This window comes from Hemitrygon akajei, chromosome 15 (genome assembly GCF_048418815.1).
Source record: "Hemitrygon akajei chromosome 15, sHemAka1.3, whole genome shotgun sequence".
Lineage (NCBI taxonomy): Eukaryota > Metazoa > Chordata > Chondrichthyes > Myliobatiformes > Dasyatidae > Hemitrygon > Hemitrygon akajei.
Window position 1 is genome coordinate 82,946,144 of NC_133138.1, and position 21,256 is coordinate 82,967,399.

Genomic DNA, 21,256 nt, shown 5'->3' on the forward strand with positions numbered 1-21,256 from the left:
ATTTGATTTCAGGTTCAATGATAGGTTGAAACATGTCCCTTTGTCCTCCTTCTCAAACTGCCCTCTGTAATTGATCATTCAAGCATCTCTGTAAATACTGTAATCTCCAGCACAACCTTGCTGTTTCCTTAGCAGACATATGCCCTTTGTCATTGACTCTCCCTGCAACTCGAAACTAATTTGTTTACCCTTTGCCACATTAATTCTGTTCATCATTGCATAGATGTTGTCTGATCTGCTGAATATTTCCAGCATTTTCTAATTTTATTGAAGATCTGTGCTAACTACTGGTTAGATTGGTGTCCTTGTCCAGCACAGGACAATATTATTGCCTTGGTATTTAAGGCAGTAAATGCATCGTCAAGAAACATGATTATATTCCAAAGAAGAAAAGTTCTAATAATTCAGAGAGATACTTCTACTTACCTCATCATGACCTTGCACTTTGTTGTCTGCCTGTATTGCTCTTTGTAACTGTTACAATATATTATGCATTTTATTATTGTTTTCCCTTGTATTATCTGCATACTCCAACATACCTCAGTACACATGACAATAATAAACTAATTTACCAAGTTAACATTTTAAGGACATCTGCAGTATTGCTGGTACCTATGGGATTGGTGGTGATTGGGAAGTATAAAAAGAGAGCAGGTAATATGGGAGTGGGCATCTTAGGAACTGACCATTTTGTGTGGCCGATACGACACTATTAAGGTTGAAGTGTGGACTTTGGTGAGAATCCGGTTTCAGTAAGGAGGGTCAGTAAGAACCAGGTAAGGACTTCATCATCTCTAAGTGGAAAGGATTGGGCATAAAGAATATGGAAACCAGAGCAGTGATGTGTACCTATTCCAGAATGTGGAAGATCAGCAAATTTTCCCATGTCCCTAGTGAGCACACCTGCTAGAAGTGTGCACAGTTCCTGACAGATTACATAGAGCAGTTGGAACTGTAGTTGGGGCATCTGGGATGTGGAAAATATAAATAGTATAGCATGTTTAGTGAGAAGATGAGTGACTATCAAAAAGGACAGAAAGTGCAGGAGTCCCCTGTAATCACACAAAACTACTATCTTCTATAATGTTGGGAAGGATGGCTTCTTGAAGGAAATCAGTAGGAGAAGCCAAATTTGTGGTAACATGTTTGGCTGTGGATCACAGGAGTGGAGGAAAAACTTTAGCATGCATTGGTGGTGGGGAATTTGTACTTAGTGAGGAGAACAGATAGGCATTGCTGCAGCTGAGAACAAAGCATTGGAATAATGTATTGCCTCCCTGGTGCCAGGATCAGAGATAGCTGACTGGGCAGGAGGCATGGAGCGGGCCTTTTCTGCTTGGCTGCCGGTGACTATTGGGATTCTGCAGGGGTCTGTTTTGAGAGCACTTCTTTTCACATTACATGTCAATAATCTGGGATGATAGAATTAGTGGCTTTATGGCCAAGTTTGAGGACAAAGATAGATGGACGTGCAGGTACTGTTGAGGAAGCAGGGAGTCCACAGAAGGACTAGGACCGATTAGGAGAATGGGCAAGAAGTGCCAGATGGAATACAGTTTAGGGAACTGTATCTCCATGCATTTCTATAAAAGGAATAAAGGTTCAGACTATTTTCCTAACAGAGAGCAAATTCAAAAACAGAAGTGAAATCAGAGGGACTTGTGAATGTAAGTGCAGGATTCCTTCAAGGTTGAGTCAGCAGTAAAGAAAGCAAATGCAATGTCAGCATTCATTTCGAGAGGACCAGAATTTAAATGCAAGGATGTAATGCTGAGGCTTTATGAAGCTTTGGTCAGAATACAGTTGGAGTATTGTGAGCTCTTTTGGGCCCCTTATCTGAGGAAGGATGTGCTGGCACTAGGAGGTTCATAAGAATAATCCCAGGAATTAAAGGGTTAACTTATGAGGAGTTTGATGGCACTGGCCTTTATTTACTGAACTTTAGAAGAATGAGGGATGGAGATGTCCTTTAAAACTGTCAAATATAGTGGACTTTGAAAGGATGTTTCTAATAATAGGTGACTATAGGAACAGAGTCCACAGCCTCAGAATACATGAATGTTGCTTTGGAACAGAGATATGAAGTAATTTCTTCAGCCAGAGGGTGGTGAATCTGTGGGTTCACTGTCATAGATAGCTTTGGAGGCCAAGTTATTCGATGTATTTAAAGCAGAGGATGATAGCTTCTTGTTTAGTAAGGATGTCAAAGGCTATGGGGAGAGGCTAGAGAATGGGGTGGAGAGGGATAATAAATTTGCCATGATGGAATGGTGGAGAAGACACAATGGGCTGAACAGGTTAATTCTGCTCCCATGTCTTATGGTCATATGGTCTCAGACAGGGTTAAGAACATCCTGAAGAGAGAGCAAGAACAGTCAGAAATCATAGTAAACATTTGTATGAAAAATACGAGTAAATAGAAGGATGAGATCCCACACAGCACATTTAAGAAGTTGGAGGGGTTAAAAAGCAGAACTTCTAGAGCCATACCTCCAAATGGACCACAATCTTGTCATGACTTGGAGGCTTGCATTCCTCAATAACCCAGAGAGCTGTGCTGTTTGGACACAAAGCCTTATGCTTTGACTCTTGGTAGTGTCACCCATGCAAAATAGGCCTGAGATTAGATGCCAGACATAGAGAGATCCACTATTCCTCTTGGTTTGGTGGTTCAATTCAGGGTTAACAATTCTGAATGGTCAAACAAAACTGTTAGGAAACAGCAATGAAGTATCCTTCTACATCTCTGTATAATGGTATTCTGAGTCCACCCGGGATTTGCAAGGCTGACGAGAGTGAAATCCGAAAGGAAGCTGCTGGCACGGTAAAGGAAGCCCTGAACATCATCAAAGCCAAGATGGCCAAAGACAGACAGGGATTAAGGACCTTTATTTCTGCCCTAAATGCCAGTGGAATAAGTATGTAAATGCTAAGGTCATAATCTCTTTATGCCATGTGTTAGTGAGAGTAGAAATAGGAGAATAGGATAGATGAACACAAAACTGATAAGCTGGTATAGAAGGAGTGCTTCAGATACTTGAATTATTGGCATCACTTCCAGGGTAGGTGGGACTTGTACAAGAAAGAGCTCAGGACAAGCATGTTCTGTTAAGGGTGATAGACAAAGGTAGGAAGATTAGGGAACTTCAGAAGATAAAGTATACTGAAGGTTTGATCAGGAATGAAAGGAAGCAAATGTAAGATACTGTATATAAATATGAAGTCTTTTGAGAAGTATAGAATATGTAGGAGGGAACACAAGAAAGAAATTAAGAGCACAAAGACTGCAAGCAAGGATAAGGAGAATCCCAATACATTCTATAAATCAGGATCAAGTGTACAGTCAGGGAAAGAAAGGGGTCCATTGCAGTTCAAAGGAATAGTCTATATATGCCACCAGGCAATGTGGGAAAAGTTCTGCTGAAGACTCCTCATCTGTATTCATCAAGGAGAAGGACACTGAATGTAAAGAGTCTTGGGAGAGGTATACGGGTAATGTGGTTCAGGTCTATATTAAGAAGCAGAAGTGATATATGTCAAGGAATGTATAAAGACTGACAAATCCCATTTGTATTCTCCAAGGAGAAGGATATAGCAAGCATATTCCCCAGAATGATGTGTGGGTTGTAGATTATTAGTTTTGAGGAGAGATGGGATAAAAAAGGTTTGTTTTCCCTGGATCGAAAGAGACTGAGGGATGACCTGATAGAAATATTTATAAGAGGCATACATAGGGTAGAATCTATTTCCCAGAGTAGGAGTAGCAAAATCAGGAGGACATAGTTTTAAGGTGAGAGGAAGGAGTCAGAGTCATAGAGATATACAGCACACAAGCATACCCTTCAGCCCAGCTGATCCATGCTAACCCACAAAGTTGGTCACATGTGTTAGTTCTGTTTGTCTCAATTTAGCCCATATCCCTCAATACCTTTTCTATCTGTGGAGGAGTTTCAAAGTAGACTTGAGGAATAAGTTTTTTATGCAGAGAATGGTTGTTATCTCTAGCTCACTGTCAGAAGAAATGGTACAATCAGATACAATCACAACTTTTAACAGACATTAAAAATTCCATAGGGAAATCATTGTAGGATATAGACCTAATACAAGCAAATTGAATTAGCATAGAGGGCATGGATGTGGTGGGCCAATGGGCCTATTTCCATGCATAATAACTGTACGGTGCCGTAACATGTTGCTGCAGCCGCTGGTGAAGCAGATCTTGCATATATGTTCATCAGATAATGCTAGGGTTGAATTTCTACTCTTCTTCAGTTTGCATGCCAGCCATTTATGCAATTTTCCAGAAATTCTTTATCATTTCCAATAAAATGACAGACCATTCAGAGACCGTGTAAAACATCCACTGGATCATCTAACAGAAGTTATCGAGTAACGCTGCTAACACTCTAGGAGCTGTATGTTCTCACAGCATTAGCCCAGGAGTACACATTTAATTGTGTTCTCAGTGCCTTTTTGGCAGCTTTTCCTTCACTCCGTGTATATATAATGATAAATACCCCTGCTTGTTATTTCTCCTTAATAACATCTAGGAGTGAGGATTTCTATTGTGGACTCCTTGCAAAGTTTGGTGTCACCACCAGTCTTGGTTACTTATTTTCTTCTGTGAATGATCATCAGTGGTAAAATTGGGAAATAATGAGGATGTTCTTGGACAGGAAGCCAGACTGCAGGGATCAGAATACTTCGATAGAGATCAACAGCCTATTAAACATGGACATCTTCGACAAGATCGAGGGAAGGACTAAAACTGTAGGAACACTCTAGCCTAATAACCTGTAGACAACTCACCCAACTCTTTGCACGCTCTTCATAGAGTGATTTTAAGACATGTCCCTAACCCATGTTTCTATAGGCATGTTCTCTGCAGTTGAACATTCAGCAAACATTCATGTGGATATGGGAATAATCACTCCCACAATTCATCATGAATTGAATGAATCTGAGCTCCATTTTAGATAAAGCTCAATGCCTCCCAATTCCTCCATCCATTCAGGGAAGGGGTTAAGGAAAGCAGCCCAAGATATTTACATAAATAAATCTACAACAGGATATTAGTCATAGGTTCACAGAGTAATAGAGCACAGAACCAGTCTCTTGGCCCACAGAGGATAATTAACCTGCCATCACTTAATAAGGTGACTTTACCAGTGCAATCATGCATCTTTCAAAGCAGTATGAGATTTTAACCCATTTCTGATATCCTCATTAAGGCAAATAAATGAGAATCAAGTTAGTTACTTTACCTGTGCTACATCCCAACAAGCTCAACACAGAATATGGAAGAAGACTTCAGTTCATGCAGATTCTTCCTTTAGACACTAATTTCAATACAGTATGAGGATAGACACCTTCCTTGCAGCCCTGCAAATATTCTTTATAGCTAGTTACTCAAGGAAGGGGCAATTAAACAGAGTTAATCACCTTGTTTTGGACTGGAGTAACACAGACACCAGAGTGAACATTAGACAGGAGGATTGAAACTTCTCTTTCTTTTCAAGTCTACACAATCTGAAATCAATTTTACACAGATTCATCACTTCAGCAATTATTTTTGCATGAAAATTAGACTTTTCTGAGATGAGAGAGTAATTTCCAGTCATTATCCATGTTAGCCCGTCTGTTTACCTGGAGGTAGGTGCACACCTAATGACACTGTAGGCTATGTAACACATTTTGTGCATCACAACCAATATCAATTGCTCAAATCTCAGCACAACGATCATCACAGAGCAACCTCAGAAGAACTAGGAGCAGTTCAGATTATATTCCTGCTTCTCACTGCTTAAGGAGATACTCAGCTGACATTGGGTGATCTCATTTGTGCAGCCTCAAATCAGATTGCTCAATTCTTCAACACCTCCCAAAGCCCACCAACACTGAACTGCTAAGGTACACTTCTATGTGCCCCATTGCTAGAGGCTTCAGCATCTGTAGAAGTATGGCAAGTCACACAGGATACCCTAGGGACTTCAGAGCAGGAACCAAAGAGCATCTCCCAATGAAGAAACTCTACACCCCACCTGCATCTATCTGAAGAACAGGTTCCAGTTTTTGAAGGCAATCATCAAGTTGGTAGATGACATTCTGAGTGAAATATCTTTGCCCATGCTCTTACACTCAATACAAGAAGGTTCAAGATGGAAATGCCTCTCACTGTCCTTGTCACTCCAAAACATCACAGTCAACCTCTGGTGTACTTTTGAGTTGGCTCTGCACAACACGTTCAGAGAAATCTCCATTGATTACCACTCACAATTACAGTGAGGAATAGGCAGCATAAAAGTCATTATCTTTTCAGGCTTCCCAGACAACCATGGATCATTTTCACGTGTCCATCCAAGCTCTGGCTAATAACTCCAATGTTTTCATCATGACAGACGTTTGCCACAATCTAAATCTACAATTGGATAAAGTCATGCGATGAATTGCATTAAGATTCATAAGATTTCACTGACACCTTAGTCCACACTTTTAAAAAAATGATTGGCCAAGAATTCACAATAGGGTGAAAACAATATACCTCTTCACATCTGCAGCAACATTCATTAGAACCATGGCTAGTTGAACCTCAGCTCCTTGTTTCACAACCCTGAATCCACTCACTCACCCAACCACTGACCTCAGGACTGAAAGCAAAAGTACACAATCTATTGGCAAAGGGAGCACAGGATTTCCATGACCTTAGAATTGAACTGTTTTGTTTTCCATCCTAGGTAAATATAGTTCAGAATTTAAGATCATACCCTATAGCTCCTAATTCCTCTGTTTGATGAAACAAACTCTCTTTATAAACTCTATAAAATTGTCTTGTAAGCTTTCAGGTACCCAAGTCAGAATACCAACCCAATATGGTACAATAGAACAAATGCAATTGAACCTCATATTTAATCCTTATTTGTTCAACAATCTTATCGGTATCATTACTCCTTTTCTGAAGATTTGGAATCGAGCTACAGTTTCTTAAACTACGATTTGAACTTTACCAACATATCTATTCAGATCTTATAGTTATGAAGCTACTATCAATAACCACACCCCTAACTTTCTTAATTAACAAGCTGTTGAGTGCAAGGTTCCAAGTTGTAACTCAAGTCCTATTGTTGTTGGAAATCAGAGCATGAAAAGTCAAAGGAGAGGAGTAAAACCTGATAGAGGCTATTGCCTGCAATGATCTATGATTACTGTTATTTTCTGGCAAACACAAACAGTGATTTTAAAAAGCCTTTTTGAAAATATTAAAGCACCATTTTGCTGTTGCTCACAGCAGGGGACAATCATTGTTGACTTTAAGTTTATAACCATTCCCTCTGGAGACTTTAAAACACTGGTTGTCTCCTTGAATTGTCTCTCATCCTCGCTCAGTATTAATTATCCTTGACAGCCACGTTTCGATCTTGTCCTATTTCAAAGATTGGATATGTGCTGATGTTTTTTTAATTAGCCCAGCTTTGATAAGCTTTCTCAAGACACATGTTGGTGCAAAAAGATACCTTTGTTCACCCATCCTCTTCTCTGTTCTGACCTTAGATTCTGCACAGTTGACAGGCGTTTTCCACAAAGCTATCTTCTAGGTCTGTTTTTCTGGTCTAATATTGATTAAAGTCCTTTGGGCTATCTTAGGTTGCCCTCCCTCTATGAAACAGTTATCAATTAGCCCTCCAGCCTTTCCTACAGCCCTGAAACTTCTGTTTTCAACTGAATAAACAATTTCCTTTTTCAAGCTATCTCTGAGTCTGCTTTCTTCACTCCTTAGGGCAAAGCCTTCTATATTATAATGAGTAATTGACCCACCATTGAGGATGTCTGCAAGAGATGGCACTTCAAGTAGGAGACAGTCATAATTAAGGAACCTCACAATCCAGGACATGCCCTCTTCTGCTATTGCCATCAGGAAGGACGTATAGGATCTTAAAGAGCCACGATCTACAATTGAGAATCTTTATCCCCTCCACCATCAGATTTCTGAATAGTCCATGAACCCATGAACCTTATTATTCCATTTTTTGAACTTTTTTTTTATTTTTGTAATTTATAGTAACTTTAAGTTCTTGCACTGTACTGCAGTCACAAAACAAATTTCACATCAGGTAAGTATTATCAATAAATCTGATTCTGATTCTAAATAAAACAAATTCTTAGCAACCTCCATGAATTCTTTTCTTCATATTCAAATTTTCTCTTGATTTAGAGGGAGGCTGTTCAGTCTATCAAGTCTAATGCCAGCTCTCAGAGCATTTCCATCCAGGCTATGCCTTCTTGTTGCTGCAGTCAGGCAGGAAGTAAAAAATGCTGGAGGAACTCAGCAGGTCAGACAAGATCCATGGAAATGAGTGAACAGTGGATGTTTTGGCCAAGACCCTTCTTCAAGACAGGAAAGGAAGGGGGAAGGTGACAGAAGTTGAGGGGGGGGGGGGGGAGGATAGCTAGAAGGTGACAGGTGAAGCCAGGTGAGTGGGAAAGGTAAAGGACTGGAGATGAAGGAAACTGATAGGAGAAGAGTGTGGACCGTAAGAGAAATGGAAGGACGAGGGGCACCAGTGGAAGTGATAGGCAGCTAGAGAAGAAGTAAGAGGCCAGAATGGGGAAAAATGAGGGAAGGAGAAGGAAGTTTTTTTTTACCAGAAGGAGAAATTGATATTCATGCCATCAGGTTCAAGGCTACCCAATGAAATGTAAAGTGCTGCTCCTTCACCCTGAAAGTAACATCATCATTGGTGGCCATGGACTGATATGTCAGGTTGGGAATGGGAATCAGAACTAAAATGTTGGGTCACCAGGTCCTGAAGACCCACACTTCAAAGATTCAGCAACAGCTTTTTCCTGTCAACAGACCTGAGAAATCTTGATTCTACTTCAGATCATATTTCTCTCAATTTGTACCAATGTCATTATGTTTTCAATTGTTTATTGTTCTTTGTAAGGTATGGATAATTTATTTTAAGTTTACATAAGTTCTGTTGTCATGTTTTCAATGTACTGTGCTGCTGCAGCATAAAGCTAATTTTGTGACACTTAAGTCCTGGTTCTTAGGCCTATGATAACAAACTTGGAACTTTACAAAGTCCCATGGCCTCCTTTATCTCCCTGTAAGCTGCCCATCAAGTTGATCTGATTCTCTTGCTACCTATCAACACAATAGATATCTTCAATTGGCCAATTAACCTTTGGGAGGAACCTGGAGCTTCTGGCAGAAGCCCATGATATCACAGGTAGAATGTGCAAACTCCATATAAACAGTACCTGAGGCCAGGATCGAACTAGGACTGTGGGAGTATTGGGGCAGACTCACCCGCTGCTACAGTACTATGCTGTTCAGATAACAGATGTGTCACAGAGTGGAAACAAGTTCTTGTTTCTTTTAATCAAAGTTAGTTTAATCAAGTGAAATGTGAGGTGTTGCAATCTAGTAGATCACATAAAAGGAAAGTACACAGTTAAGCTCTTCTTCTGCCGCCTCTATCTCTGTGCCAATTTTTTTTGGCAAGGACTCTCCACCCTGCACTGGTGATCCCCTTCTCCCGTTTTCAACCGTCTTCCTCCTGGACACCCCACTCTGGTCTTCTGCCTGCTCTGTATCTTTTCATTGCCAACTTCCAACGGGACATCAACCATCTCGACTTCACCACTCTCTCCAATTCCAACCCCATTCCTTCCGAACGCACTGCTCTCCACTCTCTCCGCACTAATCCTAAACTCACCATCAAATGCACAGTTAAGGGGGTGCCGCAGTAGTTTGGCAGATTGACCTCTACCTTGCTGAAGCCCAGCAACAACTGTCAGACCCCTCCTCTTACTTACCCCTCGAACAGGACCCCACTAAGGAGCACCAGGCCATTGTCTCTAACGCCATTACGAACCTTATTAACTCTAGGTATCTGCCATCCACTGCCACCAACCTCATAGTTCTCGCACCCCACAGCCCCCTACCCACCCAAGATCCACAAACCTGGTTGTCCAGGTAGACCCATTGTTCCTGCTTATTCCTACCCCACTGAACTCATATCTGCATACCTGAACTGTGTTTTATCCCCCCTAAATAAGTCACTTCCTACCTACATCCGTGACACTTCACATGCTCTTGATCTTTTCAAATGATGTCAAGTTGCCTGGCCCCGGGCATCTTATTTTCACTATGGATGTCCAGTCCCTATACACCTTCATCCAGGAAGGTTTCAAAGATTACCGTTTCTTTCTGGACACCAGACCCCAACCAGTTCCCCTCCACCACCACTCTCCTCTGTCTGGTGGAACTTGGCATCACTTTCAATAATTTCTCCTTTGGCTCCTCCCACTTAGAACATAGAACATAGAATAGTACAGCACATTACAGGCCCTTCGGCCTGCAATGTTGTGCCAACCCTCAAAACCTGCCTCCCATATAACCCCCCACATTAAATTCCTCTATATATCTGTCTAACAGTCTCTTAAACTTCATTAGTGTATCTGCCTCCACCAGTGACTCAGGCAATGCATTCCACGCACCAACCACTCTCTGAGTGAAAAACCTTCCTCTAATATCCCCCTTGAATTTCCCACCCCTTACCTTAAAGCCATGTCCTCTTGTACTGAGCTGTGGTGCCCTGGGGAAGAGGTGCTGGCTGTCCACTCTGTCTATTCCTCTTAATATCTTGTACACCTCTATCATGTCTCCTCTCATCCTCCTTCTCTCCAAAGAGTAAAGCCCTAGCTCCCTTAATCTCTGATCATAATCCATACTCTCTAAACCAGGCAGCATCCTGATAAAAAAAATCCTTCAAACAAAAGGGGTAGCCATGGATACTTGCATGAGTCCCAGCTATACCTACCTTTTGGCAGCTATGTAGAACAGTTTATATTCCAAGCCTACTTAAGTGTCACTCCTGCACTTTTGCAATGCTACATCAATGAATGCATTCGCGCTGCTTCCTGCACCTAAATGGAACTCGTTGACTTCATCCACTTTGCCTCCAACTTCCACCCTGCCCTGAAATTTACCTGGTCCATTGTATCTGCTCTCAGGATATGGCTTTACATTCCAGAACAAAAGAGAAGACCTTCTTCTTCAAAGAAAGGGGCTTCCTGTCCTCCATCATCAACGCTGCCTTCAACTGCATCTCTTCCGTTTCGCACACATCTGCCCTCACCCCATCCTCCCGCCACCCTACCAAGGATAGGGTTCCTCTTGTCCTCAGCTACCACCCCACCAGACTCTCTGTCCAGCACAAAATTCTTCGTAACTTCTGCCATCTCCAACAGTATCCCAACACCAACCACCCTCTCCTCCAGTTTCTGCTTTTCGCAGGGATCACTTCCTACACAACTCCCTTGTCCATTCATTCCCACCCCCACCCCCACTGATCCCCCTCCTGAAACTGTTCCTTGCTAGTGGAACGAGTGCTACATCTGCCCCTACACCTCCTCCCCCACTACCATTTGGGGCCCCAAACAGTCCTTCCAGTTGATGCGACATTTCACCTGTGAGTATATTGGGGTCATCTATTGTATCCGGTACTGCCAGTGTATCGTCTTATATATCGGTGAGACTCGACATAGTCCATGAGACCACTTCACTGAGCACCTATGCTCCATTCGGCAGAAAAAGCGGGATCTCCGATGGCCACCCATTTTAATTCATGTCAGTCTATGGCCTCCTCTACACTGAATATGTATGGACTATTGCAGTCAGACCTGCTTGCCCCATTAGAGGAAAAACAAGCAACACACACAAAATGCTGGTGGAACTCAGCAGGCCAGGCAGCATCTATAAGGAGAAGCACTGTCGACGTTTCGGGCCGAGACCCTTCGTCAGGACTAACTGAAAGAAGAGATAGTTAGAGATTTGAAAGTGGGAGGGGGAGGGGGAAATCCAAAATGTTAGGAGAAGACAGGAGGAGGAGGGATGAAGCTAAGAGCTGGAAAGTTGATTGCAAAAGGGATACACAGCTGGAGAGGGAGAGGATCATGGGATGGGAGACCTAGGGAGAAAGAAAGGGGGAAGGGAGCACCAGAGGGAGATGCAGAGCAGGCAAGGAGTTATTGTGAGAGGGACAGAGAGAGAAAAAAGAGAGAAAAGAAAAGGGGGTGGAATAATAAATAAATAACGGATGGGGTAAGAAGGGAACGAGGGACATTAATGGAAGTTAGAGAAATCAGTGTTCATGTCATCAGGTTGGAGGCTACCCAGACAGAATATAAGGTGTTGTTCCTCCAACTTGAGTGTGGCTTCCAGCTCTTAGCTTCATCCCTCCCCCTCCTGTCTTATCCTATCATTTCGGATCTCCCCCCCCCTCCCACTTCCAAATCTCTTACTATCTCTTCTTTCAGTTAGTTCTGACGAAGGGTCTCAGCCCGAAACGTCGACTGTGCTTCTCCCTATAGATGCTGCCTGGCCTGCTGCGTTCCACCAGCATTTGTGTGTGTTGCTTGAATTTCCAGCATCTACAGATTTCCTCGTGTAGAGGAAAAACATGAAGATTTGGTGAGGGTGCCGAAGAATGTTGCCTGGATTAAAGGTTGTTTACCAAAAGGAGAGGTTAGACAAAAAAATGATTGTTTCCTCTGGAGTGATGGAGGCTGAGGGGAAACTTGATGGAAGTTAATGAGATTATGAGAGGCATAGATATCCGGTATCTTTTTTTCCCCAGAGTTGAAGTGTTTAATACTGGAGGGCATGTATTTAGGGAAAAAGGGAAAGTTCAAAGGAAATGTGCAGAGCAAATACAGAAAGTGGTGGGGACCAGCAATGCACTGCCAGGAGTGTAGTCAGATACTGTACATACAGGCATGTAAGAGTCCTTAGATTGGCACATGAATATGCAGAAAATGCAGTGATATGGACTACGTGCAGGCAGAAGGGATTAGGAGCCTTTAGATTAATTAGTTCAGCACAACATTGTGTATCGAAGAGCCTGTTCCTGTGCTGTACTCTTCTCTGTTGAAAGTCATAATAATACTCATCATCTCCACCAAATTCCCCCTGAATGATGAAAAGAACAAACAGTAACAGAAAAGAATTCCCTTCCCTGAGAGTGGACTAAGCTAAAAGTTAAGATATATTTAAGTTAGAGATGGATAAATATTTAAAAGATCATGGAATTGAGGGTTATGAGGAACTGAAATAGAAGAGGTGTTAAGACCAGCAGAGATTAGTCGTGATTATATTAAATGGTTTAATATAACACTTCAGTTCAATAAATTACTGCAGTTTAGCAACATTATGAAGACTTTTAACATTAAAATGGACTTTGTTTATTTGCTCTAATTGTGTTTTTTTCTTGCAAAAATTGTGAACAATTTACGCTTATGTTTTTGTTGTGAATGTTGCTTATATGATGCCCCCATCCCAGTGATGCTGCTGTGAGCTTTTCATTGCACCTCTGCATATCCACATGTACTGATATATATGACAATAAACTCAACTTTGACTTTGGCAAATCAGGCTTGAGGGGACAAGTGGCCTACTCCTATTCCTAAGTTCTTGGGTTCTTTTAATGTCTCGAATATTTCCTCATGCCAGAATGTAGAAAGGAAACCAAGGCCAAGAAGAGTTGCACAACTGATGGAGGCAATGATGATCTACGCTTAGGTGCAGACATAAAAGCAGTTGATCTCACTCTACGACAGCAGAGAATTTAGGCACAATTTTGCTCCATGGATAGGGTAAGAGTTCAAAGTCATCCAAACAACAACAATTGGTACATGAAGCAAGCCCAGGGGATGAGGAATAATATTTTCCTTAATCCAGTTTCATTTACAACTCTCTGAAAATCTCATGACACCAAGGGGATCTTACATTTTCGACAGCACAGCAACATTTCTCTTTTGATAGACACAAAACTGACTCATGCAAGGGAGAAACATTTATATTATTACCATAATTTACTCTCACATAAACAGCAATGGGAATGGATAGCAACACACACAAAATGCTGGTGGAACGCAGCATCTATAGGAAGAAGTATAGTCGACGTTTCGGGCCGAAACCCTTCGTCAGGACTTCATCAGGTTTGAGTCCTGACAAAGAACACCTGTCCTTGTAAATGTCCTGAATCCTGGGAAATTTACAACTAAAGATGTGCTGGGCTGTCTGCACCACTCTCTACAGAGTCCTGTGATTAAGGGAAGTACAGTTCCCATACCAGGTAGTGATGCAGCCAGTCAGGATGCTCTCAATTGTGCCACCGTAGAAAGATCTTAGGATATGGAGGTCCAAATCAAACTTATTCAACTGTCTGAGGTGAAAGATGCTTCAGATGTCAGTGCAGAAGTTTCTGCTCAAATCTCAAGTGTGCACCAGTGGTGGTATTGTCACTGAGGCAAAGGTGATAATTTGTTGTGTTGTTCAGACAGGTTAAAGAAATACAAAGGATATTTAAAGACATATTGCAATAAAATGACTAAATATCATTCGAGTTATTGACTAATGTTGAGATATCATTTGTTGAATGGCACTTCATATTGTAACTTATGTGGACTTTGTTGTGAGCAAAGTCACCATTCATCAGATATAGAGGCCGAGAAGTACTTATATAAAACTCCATTAAAAATACTCTTTGGTGAAGATAAGAATCAGCATAGCTTAGGGTAGAGAAATATGAGTCTGTTTCGTCACAAACAAGAGAAAATTTGCAAATGCTGGAAATCTGAGCAACAAACACAAAATGCTGAAGACTGAGAAAAAACCTGAGTTCCTCCAGCACTTTTGTGTGTTGCGTGGGTCTGTTTCTTAATATGTTTAACCTCTGAGCTTTCAACAGGATCTTGGTTAATCCTTGAATCTTCCCTACATTGTGAAACTCACCCAAATCGCTTGAATAATAGTAGAAAAGTCAGATCAGCTGTGATAATTTGACATCATTAGTCTGCAAAACAACTCTTATTAACTCATCAGACAACCGGGTGCCGCTAACCTATCCATCTACCTTACCCACCCCCGATTCCATGCAACATAACCCACAGACTGTGTTAATGCACCTTGTTGAGATCTGTGATCACCTGTCACCTTAAACATAATGGCTTGTGTACCTAGACTGCTTAGTCCATGGAGACCAGGGTTATCATACTCAAAGAGAGGAGAATTTGTCTACTTTTTTTTACACTCACAGGATTAGCCACAAGGGCTTTTCTTGTTTGCAGGCAAACAGATTAGGTTCCTGTAGAAATATAAAAGAGGATACCAAATGTTTTTCCAGATACATAAAGAGCAAAAGAGAGCCAAGAGTGGGTATGGGACCACTGGAAAATGACACTGGAGAGGTCATAATGGAGAACAAAGAAATGGTGGACAAATTTAACAGATATTTTGCATCAAACCTCACTGTCAGAAATGTGAGAGTATCAGTGAGCATATGGTGAAGATGCTTGGAAATCTCAAAAGTCTCAAGAGAGATAAGTCACCTGCATCAGATGGACTACACACCAGGGTTCTGAAAGTATTAGCTGAAGAGATTATGGAGGAATTAATTGTGATCTTTCAAGAATCACTAGATTCTGGAATGATTCCGGAGGGCTGGGAAATTGCAAATGTCTCTCCACTCTTTAAGAAGGTAAGGAGGCAAAATACAGGAAATTATAGACCAGTTAGCCTGACTTCAATGGTCAGTGAGATGCTGGAGTTCGTTATTAAAAATATGCTTTTGGGGTACTTGGAGGCACATGATAAAATAGGGCAAAAGTCAGCATGGATTCCTTAAGGGGAAATCTTGCCTGACAAATCTGCTGGAATTCTTTGAAGAAATAACAGGCAGGTTAGAGAAAGGAAAGTCAGTGGATGTTGTTTACTTGGATTTTCAGAAGGCCTGTAATAAGGTAACCCATATGGAGCTGCTTGACAAGTTAAGGGCCCATGGGTACTAACATGGATATAAAGTTATCTGATTGGCAGAAGGCAGAGTATGAATGAAAGGGTCTTTTCTGAGAAGGGCTGCCAGTGACAAGTTGTGTTCTGCAGATGTCAGTATTGGGACCATTTCATTTCACATTATATTCCAATGATGGAGTAGATGGCCTTGTGGCTAAGTTTGTGGACGATCAGGTAGCATTCAGGATATAGGGAGTTTGCAGAAGGACTTAGACAGATTAGGAGAATGACAAAGAAGTGGCAGATAGAACATAATGTAGGAAAGTGTATGGTCATGTAGTTCAGTAGAAGGAATAAAAGCATAGACTATATTCTATACAGGTGGAAAATTAAGAAATCAAGGTTAGAAAGGGACTTAGTGGTCCTTGTGCAGGATTCCATGAAGGTTAATTTGCAGGTTGAGTTGGTGGTGAGGAAGGCAAATGCAATTTTAGTATTCATTTTGAGAAGACTATTATATAAAATCAAGAATGTAATTCTGAAGCTTTATAAAACACCAGTGAGGACTTGCTTGAAGTATTGTGAGCAGTTTCAGGTTCCTGATGCAAGGAAGGATGTGGTGAGATGGGAGAGGGTTCAGAGGAGGTTCACAAGAATGATTCGGAAATGAAAAGCTTATTGTATGAGGAGCGATTAATGGTTCTGTGTTGTACCCGCTGGAGCTTAGGAGAATAAAGAGGGTGCTCATTGACACCTATCAAATATTGCAAGGTCTGGATATAGTGGACGGGGAGAAGATGTATCCTATAGTAGGGGAGTCTACGACCAGAGGGAACAACCTCTGAATAGGACATCACTTTAGAACAGAGATGAGAGAAAATTTCCTTCACAAGGTGGTGGTGACTCTGTGAAATTCATTGCTGCAGTCAGCTATGGAGATCAGATCATTGTGTATATTTAAAGCAAAGGTTGATAGGTTCTTGATTAGTAAGGGCATCAAGTGTTATGGGGAGAAGGCAGGAGAATGGAGATACGAGGGAAAATAAATCAGCCATGATAGAATAGTGGACAGACTCAATGGACTGAATGGTAGAACCAGACCATACAACTATGAGACATAGGAGCTGAATTAGGCTATTCGACCCATCGAGTCTGCTCTGCCATTTAATCATGGCTGATCTATTTCTCTCTCAACACCATTCTTCTGCCTTCTCCTAGTAACCTTATAGGCCCTGACATCAATAATCTATCAACTTCCACCTTAAATGCACCCACTGACCTGGATCCACAGCCGGTAGTGGCAACAAATTCTACAGATTCACTACTCTCTGGCTAAAGAAATTCTTCCTCATCTCTGTTCTAAATGGGCATCCTTCTGTTCTGAGGTTATTCCCTCTGGTCCTAGACCCTCCCACTAGAAGAAGCATTGTCTCCAACTCCGCTCTATCTAGGCCTTTCAACATTTGATAGGTTTCAATGAGATCCCGCTTCATTCTTCTAAATTCCAGTGAGTACCAGTCCAGAACCATCAAACAGCCATCATATGATAGGCTTTCCATTCCTAGAATTATTTATGTGAACCTCCTTTGAATCCTCTTAATGTCCGCACATCCTTTCTTATATAAGGGGCCCAAAACCACTCACACTTCTCCAAGTGAGTCTTCATGAGTACCTTAAAAAGCCCATGAATTATATCCTTGTTTTGATATTCCAGTCATCTTGAAATGAATTCCAACACTGCAGTTGCCTTCCTTACCACTGATTCAACCTGCAAGTTAATCTTTAGGGAATTTTACAAGAGGACTCCCAAGACACTTAGCACCTCAGATTTTTAGATTTTCTCCCCGTTTAGAAAATATTCTACACTTTTATTCCTTCTACCAAAGTGCATGAACATAGACTTCCCCACACTATATTCCACCTGTCACTTCTTTGCTCATTCTCATAATCTGTATAAGTCCTTCTGAGGACTCCCTGCTTCCTCCACACTACCTGCCCCTCCACCTATCTCCATATCATCCACCAATTGGCCATAAAGTCATAATTGTTAACATACAATGTAAAAAGAAACTGTCCCAACACAGACCCCTAAGGAACACCACTAGTAACTGCCAGCCACTCGGAACAGACTCCCTTTATTCACACTCTTTGCCTCTTATCAATCAATCAATGCTAGTATCTTTCCTGTAATAGGCTCTTACCTTGCTAAGCTGTTTCATGCGCAGCACCTTGTCAAATGCCTTCTGAAAATCCAACTACACAACATCAACCAATTCCTCTTTGCCTATCATGCCTGTTCTGGATTCTGTTCCTGTGTCTTATGGACTTTTGGCATTAATTAGACCTCCCTAACACCTCTTGCCAAGTGCAGCTGGATGTATCCCTGAAGAATTCCGTTGTACAAAAGGCATGCCTTCTCTAGGCACTGTTCTTCATCAGGCAGTCTGAGCTCTGAGGAATATTCTCTCGCCCTCTCTTCACTACAACTTCCATTCACAAAGTAACAACACTCCCATGAAGCTTGAAGAGTTTTGCTTCTGTTTTGACACACCCTTTTCAGAAGTTGTAGAGATCGCACACACGGGCCACATGACAGCAGCTGCAAGAATTTGCACTAGAACAGGAAGTATGCCACAATGCAATGTTAGATGGATTCCCGACGTCCTTGAGCTGTGGACCTCCTAAAGAAAATTTCAATCAAAATGGCACTCCTACAAGCACTATTTGTGTAAACAATGCTGGTTTAATATCATTAAAATATAGTGATGCAATTCTTAGGGTTTGCCATTTACAAGAGGGCCCTTTCAAACAGATTACCCAAATTGCATTCACTCTAGACTATTCACATTGTGCTGCTTCAATGAGACAAATAAGTGCAGCTAAGTTAAAGCTCTTGTTTGTTGTATCCCCTTCCCACCTCTGGGAGTCTAAGACCAGAGTACATGGCCTCAGAATAGAGGGACGTCCATTTAGAAAAGAGATGAGGAGGAATTTCTTTAGCCAGAGAGTGGTGAATCTGTGGAATTTGTTGCTGCATGAAGCTGTGGAGGCCAAGTCATTGGGTATATTTAAGGCAGAGGTTCTTCATTAGATTCTTCATAGATTCTTCATTAGTCGGAGCATGAAGGGAATGGGGCGAAGGCAGGAGATTGGGACTAAGAGGGAAATGGAATAGCCATTATGAAATGGCAACGCAGACACAATGGGCCAAAAGGCCAAATTCTTCTCTTATATCTTATTGTCTTATATACATCCAAACTACAAATCAATAAAGAGTTACTTTACATGAATCCTTCAATTAATCAAATATTAGAGGCAAGAGTGATTTGCTGAATTGAATCTTATCTAAAATTAAGCTATGTACTGTCTTTACCATTGTAAGGGTTCACACAATCATCTCTTAGATACATAACCAAATGGTGCATTATCCGTCCCATACATTAAGACTTTAGGTGTAATGATGTCAGTTACGAAAATCTTCAAATAAGTCTGATCAAAGAGCAAAGGAAGGTTGAGAGAGGTGAGCTAAAAGCTCGATCACATTATCAACTGGGCTTTTAACATTGCAACTCTCCACCATAGCCACATGTTTCAGATTCTGTGTTCTGATTGAGATTTGACCTGGGAGCAATGGAAGATTATGGCCTACATTTATCATCCTGAATGATTGTAAAGCTCAGTCAATACTTGCTTCCCATTTGTTAATGTGCAATATAATTGAAAGTAGTTGCAGAGAGGATTTAAAATCAAGTCAAGTCATTTTTTATTGTCATTTCAACAATAACTGCTGGTACAGTACACAGTAAAAATGAGATAACGTTTTTCAGGACCATGGTGCTACATGAAGCAATACAAAAACTGCACTGAACTATGTAAAATAACATAAAAAATACACTAGACTACAGACCTACCCAGGACTGCATGGTGCACAAAACAGTGCAGGCATTGCAATAAATAATAAACAAGACAATAGGCACAGTAGAGGGCAGTAAGTTGGTGTCAGTCCAGACTCTGGGTATTGAGGAGTCTGATGGCTTGGGGGAAGAAACTGTTAGATAGTCTGGTCATGAGAGCCCAAATGCTTCAGTGCCTTTTCCCAGATGGCAGGAGGGAGAAGAGCATAACAAAGGCATACAATTAAAAGGGGAATTTCTTATAAATTCTTGACACTGAAATGGCTAACCTCAGTAAAACCACATGCAGAAATAAGATTTTATATTTTCTTAATAAAAACTGATCAGAAAAGTTACTGGGATAAAAGACACAAATAATATGTGTAGGGATAAGACTGCAGTATCATTGTCAGGAAGTAGACATCAGATTTTAAAGTACCGGTACTCCAATTAAATGCATGTGGTTAAAATAGTGCCCGAAGACCTTAACCAAAGGGTTAGATAGGCACAGGAATTAGGGGATAATAAATCTGTATTTGCTTGATATTACCTTGAAGTGAACAAGTTCCTCAATAATCTCATGGAAAAAGCCACTATCAATCAGACACACAACTCACTTCCTCCATCATTTATCCACATCTATCCCAAGTGCTGATGGGCATCTGTTTTAAGGTCTTTCTAACCAAGACGGAAGGCCTCAACATAATCTCTAGACCGAAGAGTTGTTGAAATTAGCATGATGTAAAATTCATCTTAAAATTGTTTTACTGTGAACATTATCAAAGAAGTCAAGGAGAAAATTAAAACAACTACTTTCATATTATGTTTGATGGGCTTTACTTTAGATTTATGCCATCTTGTTCAAGTTTCTACTTCAGCTTCTTCAAGCAGTTCCAATTTTGAAACGTTAGCCACATCCTGTTGACAGAGAGAGGCTCTGTGGCAAATTTGTACAATTTTTCACTTTTTTAATAGTACATACGTGCTGAAATAATTAAAGCTGGTTTCCCTTACCTACTCCATATCTCTCTCTCACCGTCCTGCTCCAAGAAGGCATGGTTTGGTTAACCTTGAAGGCCGTCAATCTGGAGGCTGCTGATAACTAGCAGAGCTGAAATCTTGCAGAGCTATGTCTGAAACGCTTTCACTTCAGCATTTCCGGAAACTTCACGATGAGCCAGTGCTGACGTTTCAACCACAGAGGCAGCAAGGTACAATGAATGGTGCAGTGGGTTGATTTAAATGGGACCTGCTTAAGGCATTTTAGACAAACAGAAATGAACAATATAAGACAATCGCTCTTGCATCCTTCCCCTACACAATTTAATGGCTTTCAGTGATATTTTCACTTTTGTTCAAGAGCCTGATGGTTGAGGGGTAGTAACTGTTCTTGAACCTGGTGATGTGAGATCTAAGATCTCTGTACATCCTTCTTGATGGCAACAGTGAGAAAGAAGCATGGTCTACATTCAAAGATCCAAGATTCAACGATTCAAAGTACATTTATTATCAAAGAATGTATAAAATTATACAACCTTGTGATTTGTTTGCTTACAGGTAGCAC

General features: G+C 41.1%; 1 protein-coding gene across 1 annotated transcript in view; it reads right to left on the reverse strand.

The window, feature by feature from the left end:
• The window catches only part of LOC140739509 (dedicator of cytokinesis protein 2-like), a 651,201-nt gene extending 630,366 nt beyond the window's left edge, over positions 1-20,835 (reverse strand). The window contains exon 1 of the mRNA XM_073067873.1: positions 20,707-20,835. Within this exon, the coding sequence (XP_072923974.1) occupies positions 20,707-20,749 (43 nt within the window). The 5' untranslated portion in view covers positions 20,750-20,835. The remainder of the gene's footprint in view (positions 1-20,706) is intronic.
• Positions 20,836-21,256: the final 421 nt, after the last annotated feature.